The 14,707-nt window shown below is 36.3% G+C and overlaps 1 protein-coding gene across 1 annotated transcript; it reads right to left on the bottom strand.

Annotated features, from left to right (window-relative positions):
• Positions 1-6: 6 nt before the first annotated feature.
• On the bottom strand, positions 7-10,915 carry mcm6 (minichromosome maintenance complex component 6). The gene is made up of 17 exons (XM_051896326.1): positions 10,722-10,915; positions 10,286-10,432; positions 8,502-8,612; positions 8,114-8,363; positions 6,507-6,672; positions 6,276-6,421; positions 6,042-6,192; positions 5,047-5,188; positions 4,758-4,899; positions 4,573-4,680; positions 3,513-3,668; positions 3,285-3,413; positions 1,855-2,016; positions 1,623-1,755; positions 1,170-1,355; positions 924-1,063; positions 7-541 (listed from the first exon to the last, which is right to left on the bottom strand). The coding sequence occupies exons 1-17, from the start codon at positions 10,820-10,822 to the stop codon at positions 419-421; spliced, it is 2,493 nt and encodes an 830-aa protein (XP_051752286.1). The 5' UTR covers positions 10,823-10,915; the 3' UTR covers positions 7-418.
• Between the last annotated feature and the right edge of the window lie 3,792 nt (positions 10,916-14,707).

The raw sequence follows: 14,707 nt of genomic DNA, 5'->3' as shown, positions 1-14,707 counted from the left end.
ACCAGATAAGCATATCTATTAAAATTTATTGCAAAATGAACAAGTTATTTTGATGTTATACTTTTGACAGCACTTTTAACAAAACATGATAAACTGTATATGCAAAACATTTTATGCAGGTCCATTTCTAACATTCTAAAATATTCTAAAATACTAAAAACAAGACACATATTTACAAAATGAATTTTTTTTTTTCCCCTTTTTTGCAAGGTCATAAATCCTCTTAAAAATGATGATGGATATACCCATCCTTACAATGCAATGCAAAAAACATTGTGGGAAACAGTATGCAGCTAAAACCAGAAAACAACCAATTTACAAAGAGAGAAGAGGCTGAAGAGGGCTGCTTCCTGAACATCATCTTATCAAACATCCCTTTTTTGGATTTAATACAGCAGGGAATGTAGCATCAGAAGGTCTAGTCATCGAATGTGTAGTTGGGGTTGACCACCAGAGTAACATCTTCCTCCTGGGATTCTGTTCCACTGGACTCCGCGGACCCTTTCAGCCCAGACTGTGTCAGCTCAATCAGAATATAATCCTGATGAAGATAAAAGTGAATACATTTTTTGTTAAAACACTTTTCATGTAGTCTTTACATCACATATTCATTTGGAAGCTTGTTTCTACCACAGAATTAAGAATAAAAAAAAGGTAATTGTGACTTTTTATCTCACAATTCTGACTTTTTTTTCCTCAGAAACTCTAGTTATAAAGTCTGAATTGTGAGAAATAAATTCGTAATTGTGAGTTATAAAGTCTAAATTGTTAGATAGAAACACAATTTCAATAAAAAAGTCATAATTGTGAGTTAAAAAGTTGCAATTACCTTTTTTACTTATTTTTTTATTCTGTGGTGGAAACAAGCTATCATATATTCACATAAAACTAACAAGATTTATATCATGAAAATGTTTCCTTACGTAGTGAACTAGTCTGTAGATGACTTTCTCTATCATTGTCTTCTTATTGATGAGTTCCATTTCTGAATCAATCTCTGATTCGATTTCCTTCAGGTACCAGTTCACTACTTCGCTCTTCTTAAGTGCAGACTCGTCCTCGACTAGGAGAAATGGCACAATGCAAATTAGATTCTTCTAACTGTGTTTGTCTAAGCTTGTCATGTTGTAGTTTGTGATAAAAGTGCATAATAACTGCAGAGTGCTCACCTTCCTCGGCATGACGCAGATGTAGCACCAACAGGTTTGAAATGCGTTTATACTCAGCAAACGATAGTCGCAGCGAGGGTTTAGCGCTGTCTCCGTTGACCCCGTGACCGTTAATACCATTTGTGTGCTCGTGACCATTTACTTCTCCGTTAACAGCTTCATTCACACCGTTAGGTGCGTCATGACCTAAAAAGAGCAGAAGAGAGTTTAGAACAGTAGTTATCAATGTTTTTGACTCTGAAGCCTCCTTTTGTCCAATATGATATCTGAAGGACCTTCAATATAGGCTGAACTCAACTCAAAAACACGCTGGCAGTTTAATGTTGTATTTTTTATTTATTTTTTTGTAGCATTTTAAAGTCACCATGAAATCAAAATGTTGTACTAGACCAAAATTAATCAAAATGAGCCTGAATGAAACATTAAATGTATAGAAACAGAAGACAACTGTACCATTCATCTGATTGTCATCTTCCTCCTCCATGGCCTCCTCTTCCTCCTGATCCAGATTAATATCAGGAGTTTCGACCCGAATAATGGACTTGTTCAGCAGCCTGAAAGCCTCCTTGACATGCTTTGGCTGAACCTAAAAAATAGAAACAGGAAGTTAACTATTACTGATAATCATTTTAGATATTAGCAAACCAAAATCATGCTCCTGTCTTTCTCTTTTCTTCGTTCCCACCTCATCACAGCAGTGCATCCTGGCCATGCTCTCAGAAAGACGGATCAAGCTTTCCAGCTGGCGAACTGTGATCCTCCAGGCTGATTTAGTAACTCCAGAGCCGTCCCGCTGTCTCAGACGCTTGTACTGCTCCACGATGAATTCCTCAGACTCCTTTGAGATCTGAAATCACGCACACAGATTGAGACAGTTAATAAATAGCTGACTTTGGCCTTTACACCTGGTATTCAGTAGGGCTGGGCATTGACTCAAATTTCATGATTTGATTTGATTTTGATTCACAAATGTGCGAATCAATTCAATTCCGATTCAATTCATTTCGATATCAATTCATTTGGATATATATCAGGTACAGTACGTCAACTTTTCTCAAAGAAAAAAAAAATCTCTGAACTAATACTGTAGAGTATATCCACCTTATTTTTCAACGCAGAAGTAAGGTGTTTTCTGTGAATGTGCGAGACATAAAAAATGGAAGCGAATGACACCAGAAGCCAGACACATTAAAATTACAAATGGCCGTGCCTGCTCTTACCTGAAAAATAAGGTGGATAAGGAACCCTGTCGGTTGTTACATTAATACTGAAGGTTAAAATGAGCAACTGATTTGTCTAAAAACATTTAAATTGCACATAAGGCATTTTTTAATGTAACAACATTATAATAATAACTTTTTATGACAATATAGTGTTTACTCCAATTCCTTTTTTGAAATATATGAACATTTAAATGGTTGCTGTCATAAACATTTGTTTTCATGACGGATTTATTTAAACATACATTAAATATTGATGTAAAAATATAAGGAATGTGTAATCTGGTGCATATATTTAGCAAAATGCTCCTCTCTAGGGTTAATATTTCTAGGTAACTATCAACATTGATTGGCTTTCCTGAGATAAATGTAACATTATGTGACGTATTGTTTACAAGCTGTTGTATTGATGTCTTTCCGCAGTTAAAACATTGATTGAGGTTCTACGGTATCTTTTATTTCATGCTATAACTAGTAGTAAAGAGATAATCGGTTTACATGCCACTTGAATTGAGGCGACTACAGCCATCTGTCAAGCCACATTAAAGAGCACCAAAATGTTATTTATTGTTCGAGTTTCGTAATAAAATTGACAATTTTAAAGCTGAGGCTTTGTTTCATATCAAAAGCAACAAAGCACAAAGGTTATTATGATTATTGGATGGGAGGTGTGCTAAAAAATAATGTTTAGTGAAGTTCAACTGAAAACAGCACGGACCAAAAAATCTATACTTGGGATTTAAGAATCGATATCGAAATGAGAATCAATTAAAATCAAGAAATCTATATTTTCAACCCAGCCCTTGTAGTCCAATTTATTTTCTCAATATTGTGTGGCTGTCTTCTACTTCAGGCAGCATCAGAAATAATGAAGTTGAGTCTTCCTGTCACTCACCTTTGGTTTGAACTGGCGAGCAAACAGCAGGTATCTGCGAATCTCATCTAGATTGTAGACACGCTCGACAGAATTCTCAATCCTGGAGTGGAGATCCACTATACGCCTGGCTATGGCATAATCAGTGACCTGAAGAGAGAGACAGAGGCATTTACTAACAGTACAACAACATCCTGCTGTATCCACAATCATCTTCATATGCTGTTACACTGTTGTTCATGATCATACCTCATTGCAGTCGTCCACCAGGATGAAGAAGAGATCGAAACGTGACATGATGGGTGCCGTCAGGTTGATGTTCTGCTTGAGAGATTTGGAGCGGTCGTAACGTCCACTTACTGGGTTCGCCGCAGCCAAGATGGATGTGCGAGCATTCAGAGTTGCCTACGATTTTAAAAAATAGTCTCTTATGGAACAAGTATGAAAATATCTTGGCTACTATGGCTTCTGGGACTTTCTGTCCCTCCATTGACAGCTACACAACTACCATTTTCAAGCCCCAGAAAGGTAAAGACATCATTAAAGTAATCCATGTGACTCCAGTGCTATAACCTCAGTTTTACACGAGTGCTTTATTTGCCCCAAAAAAACAAAATTTACCACTTTATTTACAAAATATTCATCTCCAACATGCGTTCATGAGAGCACCACGATGCATGCGTGTTGACGCAAAAGCAGGCGCTTCATAAAGATTAAACAATTTTATGTTTAAAATAAACATAAAATTGTTTAATGGAGTCACATGGATTACTTTAATGATGTCTTTACTACCTTTCTGGGGCTTGAAAATGGCAGCTGTGTAGGCTGTCAATGGAGGGATAAAGCTCTCAGATTTCATTAAAAAAGATCTTAATTTGTGTTCTGAAGATGAACGAATGCCTTACAGGTTTGGAATGACATGAGGGTGAGTAATTAATGACAGAATTTTCATTTTTGGGTGAACTAACCCTTTAAGACATGAAAGAGAATTCAAATCAAGTTCTCACATGTCATTTATATCTTAAGAAAAAATTGGATGTGTCAATGCATTAAGTCTTAAAGTGACAGCAGCCTAATATACTCGCTTCTGTCTATGTCTTTGATGTTAATCAAACAGCAATGGGAAAAGATTGTGATTTATATCGTTATCATGAAATAAAATTACTCATACTGTAATACAAGGTTTTAATCCATTCCTAATTATTGTCTTTTTTATCTAAACTGGTGGTGGAAACATGTCACAGAGGCACTGATGCTTGTGAAGCTAAACTGTGAACTGTAAATCCACATTTTGACCTTTGACCCCTACCTTGACCCCTGCTTTGGTGATGGAGATGGTCTGCTGCTCCATGGCCTCATGGATGGCCACTTGGTCTCTCGTTTCCATCTTATCAAACTCGTCAATGCAGCAAACACCCTATGAACAACAAATATTATGAATATCAAATCACAGGGGTTTTACACAAATAAATAATTTGTAAAAGTTGAACTCACATTGTCAGCCAGCATGAGCGCTCCAGCTTCAATGACAAACTCGTGAGATTCCTCGTCTCTCACCACAGCAGCTGTGAGACCAGCTGCGCTGGAGGCTTTACCACTGGTGTAGACTGCCCGTGGACTGAACTCCTCAACATGCCTGAATAACAGCCATAAAAACTAATAGTTATTCCACTTTTCAATACACATTTCGGACACATATTAAAAAACTAGCTGAAATGTCAGTACATTTCCCTTGTCCCCTTATTTTCTTTATATTTTTAACCTGTTCTAGAGTAATTCTCACTTAAGGAACTGGCTCTTGGCTGTGCTGGGATCTCCCACGATGCAGACGTTGATGTCTCCTCTCAGAGATGTGCCCTCCATGGTGGTTTTAGGAACACCTCCAAATAGCATCAGCAAAATTCCCCGCTTTACCTCGTCATTACCTGAGAAAAACACATGATGTAAACCATCTTGATATTATCCAGTAGGTTGTGTGGAATGGTTCAGGTAGAATGCTGTTTGAGATGTAAACAAATGACCAGACATACATGTTGGCTAGACCAACAAATCTCAAGATGACTCTCAAGAAATCTCAAGATTCATTCAAGACACGATTGCTTTATAGGGGTGTTGAAATTAATCGTTTCTATGATGCATTGCGATGCAGACATGGATGATTGTGCATCGATGCAATAATAGACCATAATCGATTATAGCCTACTGATGTTTCTCTGACATTATTCGTCGCATACGTGCTTCTCACGTTAGCATAAAATGGCGAAGAGAGGCAAAACACAAAAGAGAGTAATAAAAAAATGCATCCGCTATTTTAATATTTACAGTGTGTGCATGTGTGAGAGCGCATGTGTGCGTGTGCGTGCCAGTGAATGTTATTGTAACTACTTGACAGTTTCATGCACTTTTAGTATTTACTAGTGTTTATTAGTTCTAAATGCTCCTGTCGTCTGCTGTGTTCAGACTTAAGTTTTGTTTGATGCTATATTCAGGAAGTGTGCTTTCTTGGAGCAGATAAAAAAAATGAAGTTCATATATCTGACTGTTTGTATTCACTGACGAAAATGTAGCCATGTGCAGTAATATTGAAAATTGAGGATGCGATGCATCGTGGAATTGAATCGTGAGACCAGTGACAATTCACACCCCTATCTCTATTCATACAGACCATAGTATAAACAGAACATAATCAACAATCCTCACATTTTGATAGTGTCAATTTGTGTTTGTGGCCAAATTAGCATAACACACATATGGCCAATGATAGTCATAGTGACTAACCGTGAATGGTAGGAAAGAGGCTGGTGCAGAGGTTGTGATAGAGGTTTTTATCTTGACTCATCTCAAACACCTTCTCCCACTCCTGTACCGACATCTGTTTCTTGATGCTCTCTGCCGTCTGCTCCTCATCCCGGATCTCCTTACCGCCGAACTACAAACAGAGACACCAATTAAAACAATGGCACATCATAGAAAATGAGACCTCAATGTTGAAATGCTTGGCTTGACTCTTACTCTGGGATTGGTGGGGGATACGTGGCATGCCAAGAAAGCAAGTTTGTAGGAAAGTTCTCTGACACCCAGCGCTTTAAGCCCACGGAGACCCTCGTTTTCGTAACCCTGCGCACCAGCCGTACGTGAGCTGGTCTCAGTACGCACACCTGAAACAAATATGATCGCATGATGGTAAGATTTACATGCACTGTATTATCATCAGTGATGCCCGACTGGATGAGAGCTGTATACCTGGTGTGGACAGCTGGGATACATCAGGCACAACAATGAGGGAGCCAATGAAGTCACATTTATCACCGGCCTGTGCCGACTCCACAGCCTCAGCCCGCAGAATCACCTCCATGCTACGAGGAATGGAGCCTCGTGGCAGCTCAGCCTGTGTCTCCTGGATACGTACCTGGAATCAAGGTAAGTAAAACATCAATATATGCTAACAACACTAAATTGTAGATACAGTGGTTGACAAAGAGGATGGCTTAAGACAGTATGATGAAATGTCATCTGCTCAATCATCCTGACAGAGCACAACAACATCGGAAAGGCTTATAATATAAGCATGTGATACATATAGATAGGAATAAAACTGTGAAGTTTGGTGTATATAAGTACTTCTGCAGTGGAGATATATGGCTCAGTGTAGGAGAACATACTCATTTTGAGAAAACGGCCTTTAAAATATGTATTGTAATTGAAATCTATAGACACAAATAGATAAAGTGCCAAAAAATACAAGCTCAAAGGTGGATTTTAGATGTTTTCTTGTCATTAGTCTGAAAAAACACTTTATTAAAAGCCAAAAAGCCCAAAATCTCAAAATTGAAGAAAAAACAACAACAGTGTTTTAGCCTGTTGAGTCTTGCCTATAAGATTACAAATAATAATATAATATATATAATAAATACAGCATATTATATATATATATATATAAAAATAAGAATTGCATTATGGCTTATCTAATTGTAAATGCTGTCATTTTATTAAATAAATATATGCGCTCTGTGTGAAATATTACAATAATTTTTTAATTAATATATTTTTTAAAAATCATAAATAATAATTTATTATTTTTGGCCAAATTGTGCAGCCCTACAATGGTTTTGTTCAGCTAATAATTTAATAACAGTCGAAAGTTTTATCAGTAAGTTATATTTAATTATATTTTAAATTATATTTTTTGGTAAATTATATTTTTTGGTAACACTTTATTTTACAGTGTCCTTGTTACTCATGTTACATGTAATTACTATAGTAATAACTATAAATTATGCATAATTACATGCAACTAACCCTAAAAAAAACTTAATCCTAACCCTATAGTAAGTACATGTAGTTCATTAATTTTACTCTGTACTTAAATGTGTAATTACACTGTAACAAAGACACCTTAAAATTAAGTCTAACCTATTTTTTTCACAAATCATGCAGCCCTATTCCTGTGTAAATACATAAATAATAAAAGTTATGCCTCTAGTAACTGACATTACAAATATCTGTTGCCACACCTTTCTATTTTCAGTATTTACTGGTTTAATTGTTTTATTTTCTGGACTTTAGTTATTCATTTGCTTCAAATATGGCTTCTGTGATGTCGTTTTTTATTTATTTTATTGCAAATTGTCATGTAAAAATACTTTTTTTTTCTGACACGTCACTTAAAAAATGTTGCAGAAAAATGGCATACTTGATTTTTGCCGAGCCAACAGAAAGATATATATTTAGCAGCCTTTCTGAACCTTCCCTGTAACGCTTTGCACTGTGGCTTCTCCTACATTTCAAGGCGGGTAAGAGGGTTTACCAAAGAACGTAACAGTATATGGTTTAAAAAGCACCTTTCATACCTTCTGGAAGTCAATGAATTTGGATTTGTTTGTATCCAAGAGAAAGCGTCTACGGTTGTTGCACACAGGATTGCGGCAAATGCTCGGCTGAGTGTATTTGAACTGCTGCTCCACGTCCTTTATCACTCCCTGACAGTCCAAACACAGGAAGGTCCCGCTCACCAGCTCAGGGTGAACAGGGTGAGTACGGACAACCTGGCCACTGATGCGCACGAGTGAGCCAACTTTCACCGCGGTTAACTCACGAATCCTGCAGGAACCCACAACATTAGTTAGAGACGCATTTGTTCAAAAAATAAAACAACAAATTGATGTAGAATTTTGTCAACTATGCATATCTTAGTTTGAAATAATTAATCAGCCATCTCTATCTAATAATTCTCTTTACTTGTGTCTGGTTGGTAGATCCTGGAAGGCAACATAGAACTCCTTGGAGATAGGAACTTCTCCATGATCCCGAGCAAAATTACGCACAGCACGGCACAGGTAGGGGTAAAGTCTAAAACAAACAAAAAATATACTTTACTTTTTACATACAGGTAAAAACAATGTTTTATCAGTTTTATAAGGCAGCTTTGTAGTTGTCAAATGCGAGTCCATTTGCAGTACATACTCATATTACACACATTAACCGCACATCTGAGATTATGTATTTATCATTATGGGTTACATAAGAGTGCTTCAGGCTCTTCCAGGAAGATTCTCTGATCCACTCACACTTATGTTTCAAAATGTAAGCATACTTGACAGCATTATAATGTTAATAAACAATAATAATAATTGAAAAAGTTATACTTAATAGTTGATACCATAGTACTAACAACAACTTACAATGTTAAGCATTAATATTTAGATCAATGAGTATGTGTAATTAAATAGTAAGATGGACACTGCAAAGTAAACAAGGTCACACTTTATATTAGGTGTCTTAACTACTATGTACTTAAGACACCTAAGAAATAAGTACAATGTACTTATTGTGTTCATATTGTATTGCATAACACTTTTGCTGCTATTGAGGTGGATGCGGGTAAGGTTAGGACAGGTTTGGTGGTATGGTTAGGTTTAAGGATGGGTCAAGATGAAAGGGACGGGTCAACAGTGTAATTTTAGATTAAAGGATTAGTTCACTTTCTGAATTAAAATTTCCTGATAATTTACTCACCCCCATGTCATCCAGGATGTTTATGTCTTTCTTTCTTCAGTGGAAAAGAAATGAAGGTTTGTGAGGAAAACATTCCAGGATTTTTCTCCATATAGTGGACTTCACTGGGGTTCAACGGGTTGAAGGTCCAAATGTCAGTTTCAGTGCAGCTTCAAAGAGCTCTACATGATCCCAGACGAGGAATAAGAGTCTTATCTAGTTAAACGATTGGTCATTTTGTAAAAAAAAATAAAATTTATATACTTTTTAACCACAAATGCTCGTCTTGCACTGCTCTGCGATGCACCACGCATTACATAATCACGTTGGAAAAGTCACGCGTGACATAGGTAGAAGTACAGATCAAGTGTCTACAAAGCGAACGTGTAAAGACTAAGTCAGACGGCCTTTACAAAAAAATGGTAAAACAACGATTTCGGACGATTTTTCGCCCTACCGCGGTACTTCCGACGTGATTACATAATGCGTAGCGCATAGCAAAGCTAGTGCAAGATGAGCATTTGTGGTTAAAATGTATATACATTTTTACTTTTTTTACATAATGACCGATCATTTCACTAGATAAGACCCTTATTCCTCGTCTGGGATCATGTAGAGCTCTTTGAAGCTGCGCTGAAACTGACATTTGGACCTTCAACCCGTTGAACCCCAGTGAAGTCCACTATATGGAGAAAAATCCTGGAATGTTTTCCTCAAAAACCTTAATTTCTTTTCAACTGAAGAAAGAAAGACATAAACATCTTGGATGACATGGGGGTGAGGAAATTATCAAGAAATTTCAATTCTGAAGTGAACTAATCCTTTAATTACAGCTGTAATTACATGCAGGTATTTCTTTAAAAATAAGTACAATGTAAAAGCATGTATTTACACAATAAGTGCATTGTATCAGGTTAATAATGTAAGTGTTATTGCATAGTAGTTAAAGGCACTTTAATATACAGTATATGTAATTCTTAAGCAATGTATGAGAACAATATAGATTTTTCTTTTGGCTCCTTTCACACCTGTAGAATTCCTCCTGGATGGCGGTTGCCAGTTCTTGATTAAAGCCCTCAAGGTCGGTAAAACTGACCACGAGTGTGTTTCTCTCCGGCCGGATCAATTCCTCTGCGTCCCGCAGGTACTTCACTTCTCCATCACTATTATGAAACCTGAGGAGCGGTACACAAAATTATGATTACGACCACAAATTAATACAAAATATAATTATTGTACATTATGGCAAAGATGGTGTGCACGTGCACAAGTCTAATTACGTTCATGTTCATTCTAAAATTGAATACAATTATATATGATACATTTGTAGTTTAACATAAAATCATACGACTAACGTTACTGTAAAAGCGTGTAATGTTTATTCGAATTATTGTTGTTATTCTATACTGGTACCCATCGTGTAACCAGTGCCTGAAGAACAATAAGAAACACCAATTTACTCACTCTTCCAAAAAAGCCTGGAATAATTTTTGGCATTTCTCCGCCAGTTCATCCTTGATCATCTGACCAGCATTCTGATTCGCTCCCGGTTCCATAAGATCCATTTTAAATCAAGTGGTATTACAAAGTTATAACGACGTACTCTCCGTCCCGTCTACCACACGAGTTCTTGCAGAAGTTTTCGCGCGAAATGCTGTACCATGTGATTGTTTCGCGCCACCAGGAACCAATCAGATGGTTGCTTTTCTGGGCTGCGTCTGCAATTGGGTCATAGTGGCCAATCATTTTCGAGCTTTCTGTTCAGGGTAGTGGCATCCTTTTGAGGTTAGATAGTGTGAGTAAATTTTAGTTTTAAACAATAGAAAAATGTCAACGATTGAATCAAAATAAGAAAGGTATTTATTAATGTGAAAGGGTGAAACAGGGCTTACTCAAAACGGGCGAAGCTTAGTGTTTAGTAGTTTGATTGATCAGGTATGGTACTTAGAGACACAAAGTATATGAAATCTAAATAACAAACCTGCTATTTTAACACTTCATTATATATTTTATTCAAATGGCTAACGCTTCTCAGCAGTGTCATATATAAAAGGATTTTTAGACCGTTGCACTGTTTGTCACGTGATACCTGTTACTGTTCTGTGCGCCGGTGAAGTTGAACCAATCACAGTCGTTTATGATTAATCGATAAGGCATTATTATAAAAAATTATATATAATAGTAGTCTTGTTCTTTTGGAAACAGTTACATTTCAAAATAATTAATTGGCATTATTGTTTTGCACAGAGTATCAATAGGCCTACAGCCAAACAAAAATATAATTATTTTGCAGTTGTTTGTGACATCACTTGATGCAGGCCAGCTTTCTCAATTACTGACTTAAACGAAATATTTCTTCTGTCTGTTGCTTTTTTTAACATGATTTATGTTTATTTTTCCTGATTGGCACACTACATATTGTCAGGTTTTAAAAGTAATTGCCTTGTGTCACAGGTAGATGGCGCTAATACTATATTATTTTGTAAACAGCTGATTATTGGATTAGCCAGCTTTTTAATCAAGAAGACAGCAGAGAGCGCGAGAGAGTTAAATAATTTATAAAAACTACGAATGTCAAAACATTAAAGTGAAATGAAAAATGTGCCACTGTGCATAAATGGTCCAACAATATTTCCTATCATTCGATATCTGCCCTGCATTAATATATACATAATATATAATATTAATATATACTATATATTTTAAACATATGTAATTTATGTTTTCCTCACACAACAACTAAACTTGCAGGATCTGTGGTAAAACTAGAAGCCATTTCCATTTATAAGTAATTAGCGGCTAATGTTTAACTTATCTGTATTTCAGTACATTCAGTGAATAGGCATTTATCTCAAAATATATCAGTCAAGATTATGATATTTCTAACAGTCTGAATGTAGCTACAGTAAACTACAGTAACAAATTTTACTTCTGTAATCTGACATATTTTCAAGTGAATCAAGATATTCAATGATAAGTCAAGTAGCATCAACAGAGAAGAAAGTCATTTCACATGAAGAGCAGGTTATTAGCTACATTTTGATTAAAAATTGTATTTTTTTTTCTTTGGAATAACATACACAGACAAATTGTGAAGAATACGATCAGAAACATGCATTACGAAAGTAAATATGGTAATTTTTTTACAATGTTGACATGTGAAAGTAGTACTATAAGTATCCTAAACTACTGTATTATGTTTAAAACTCTTTGAACATGATTTGAGGTCTTCAGAAATACAATCATTGTCCAGATTTCAAGTGATTCGGACTCTCTAAATTCATTCATTCATTCATTTTTTTGACAAACTAATAGAACTGATCTTTCTGACAAGTTTCTGTCATCAGATATGTGTGGCTGGAGGACTGAGGCTGTGGACAACCTTTATTTGTGTGTGGTTAATTAAGAAGTGGTAGTCTGGTCAGGAAGAAAACCACACTTGCTGGTCGATTGTAGTAAGTAAGAACACATTTTTGTGGTATGTAAATGTATGTGTGTGTCTTTGAGAATTTTTAGCATTTGTTGGGCGTACCCTGACTTGTGGTCTCTATAAGTAGGTGTCTTATATACTTGTGGTTTCCTTTATGGCAGTTGAATTCATCCTGTGGCGGCATTTTTAAATTTTGAAGTCACACTTTCATTGGTAGGTAGAGTGAAGACATGCAGACGTCAAAGTAACACTTGACTAAATATAAAAAAAAACTCTAAATCAGTATTACTACTTGTTTATTTTCATGGTTAAGTTCATTTGAACACTCTCTCCACTCTTCTCTTTATGTGTTTATGTGCCCTCAAAGTGTACCCAAACATGTTTTCAATCACTTTGCTGTAGACATAACTCATTAAATATGATAAACACACTCTAACGCAGTGACTGACTCACCACACACACCTTAGACAGGTATAGCGTTACGGCGAACGGCGTCTAGACAGTTTTGTCTGCAGGGCGTCTTCAGTGCATCAGATGTTTCGTAACGTTTGGCACAGCAGTGTATTTGAGGGCTTTCTTGCATGCTTGCAGCTGCCAGGGTGAGCATAAGATATTGCATTAGTCAGGAGATTTATGTCTTTCACAATCCTGCACAAAACAGCATAACTGCCAAAAGCACACACTATCTTACTGGAGTGAAAACAAGTAGTTTGACAAGGTACATAAAACAAGATATGACAGATATGATTTTGAATGTCATAACACTAGAGAAGTTTGAGTTGTTTCTGGGTGGTGGTGTAACTTTGATGATGTGTAGGCGCCACCTTTATATATGACGTTAGTTAGACTGAAGTAACTTGTTTACTGAGCGCTGTGTATTCAGTGATTTCATTATCTATAACTGCCGTTTAGGTTGAATTGCAATGATAATTTGACTATATACAGTTGAGGTCAAAAGTTTACATACCCCTTGCAGAATCTGCAAAAATGTTAATCGTTTTAACAAAATAAGAAGGATCATAAAAATTGCATGATATTTTTATTTAGTACTGCTGAATTTATAAAAATGACCCCATTCAAAAGTTTACAAACCCTTGGTTCTTAATGCTGTGTGTGGTTACCTGGATGATCCATGTTTGTTTGTTTTGTGATGGTTGCTCATGAGTCCCTTGTTTGTCCTGAGCAGTTAAACTGAGCTCAACTGACAACTGAGAGACTCAAACACAACTATTAAAAAAGCTGCAAACATTCACTGATGCTCCAGAAGGAAACATGGTGCATTAAGAGTCGGGGGTGAATATTTATATGTGTAAATTAAATCCTTATTAAAGCTATTAAAGAACAGTGAATGCTTTTCTCTTCGTCTTTTGTTGTTTGATAAATCTTAAGGGCACAGATGGCATTAAGTTTATTAGGCTGCTGTCACTTTAAGACCGAATGCGAAGATACAATACACTGATGTACATCTGATATTCTCACAACTGTTTATGTTTTTTTAAAACATAACCGGCTGTGTTTATGTGAATACTCTCCAAAATGGACATTTTGACATAATGTTGTGTGTATTTGTCCATTCAGATGCGACAGAGAGTTCAGTTCAGTACTCGTGCGCTGTATAGCTTTCTGTGTGCGCGGCTGCGCGCTTCGAGTGTGTGCGCACGGAAAACCGTACCGAATATAGTTCTCTTTTGTGTTGTCACGATTTATCCATATGTCTGCTCATTTCTTTCTCCCAGACTTTACATTTTTTAATGTTTTATGCATCAAGTGTATGCCAACTTATGTCCCACTGGGTAGATCGGCGTGTGACAATTCAAATGTGCGCATCCACACATCAGTTCTGACTGGATCTCTTTCAAATTGCCCCTTAATAACATTTTCGTCTCATTTTTACTTGTTGACGAAAATGTCAATAGATTTTCGTCATAGTTTTTGTCATTCAAAATGTAGCTGAGAAAAATGTAGTTGACATAAATAACACTGGACATAAGAGAATTTACCGGCCATAAATATTTTTTTT

Source organism: Ctenopharyngodon idella, chromosome 6, assembly GCF_019924925.1.
Source record: "Ctenopharyngodon idella isolate HZGC_01 chromosome 6, HZGC01, whole genome shotgun sequence".
In the NCBI taxonomy this organism is placed as follows: domain Eukaryota; kingdom Metazoa; phylum Chordata; class Actinopteri; order Cypriniformes; family Xenocyprididae; genus Ctenopharyngodon; species Ctenopharyngodon idella.
The sequence above is the reverse complement of the archived record's forward strand: the minus strand, read 5'-3'. Positions and strand labels throughout refer to the sequence as shown.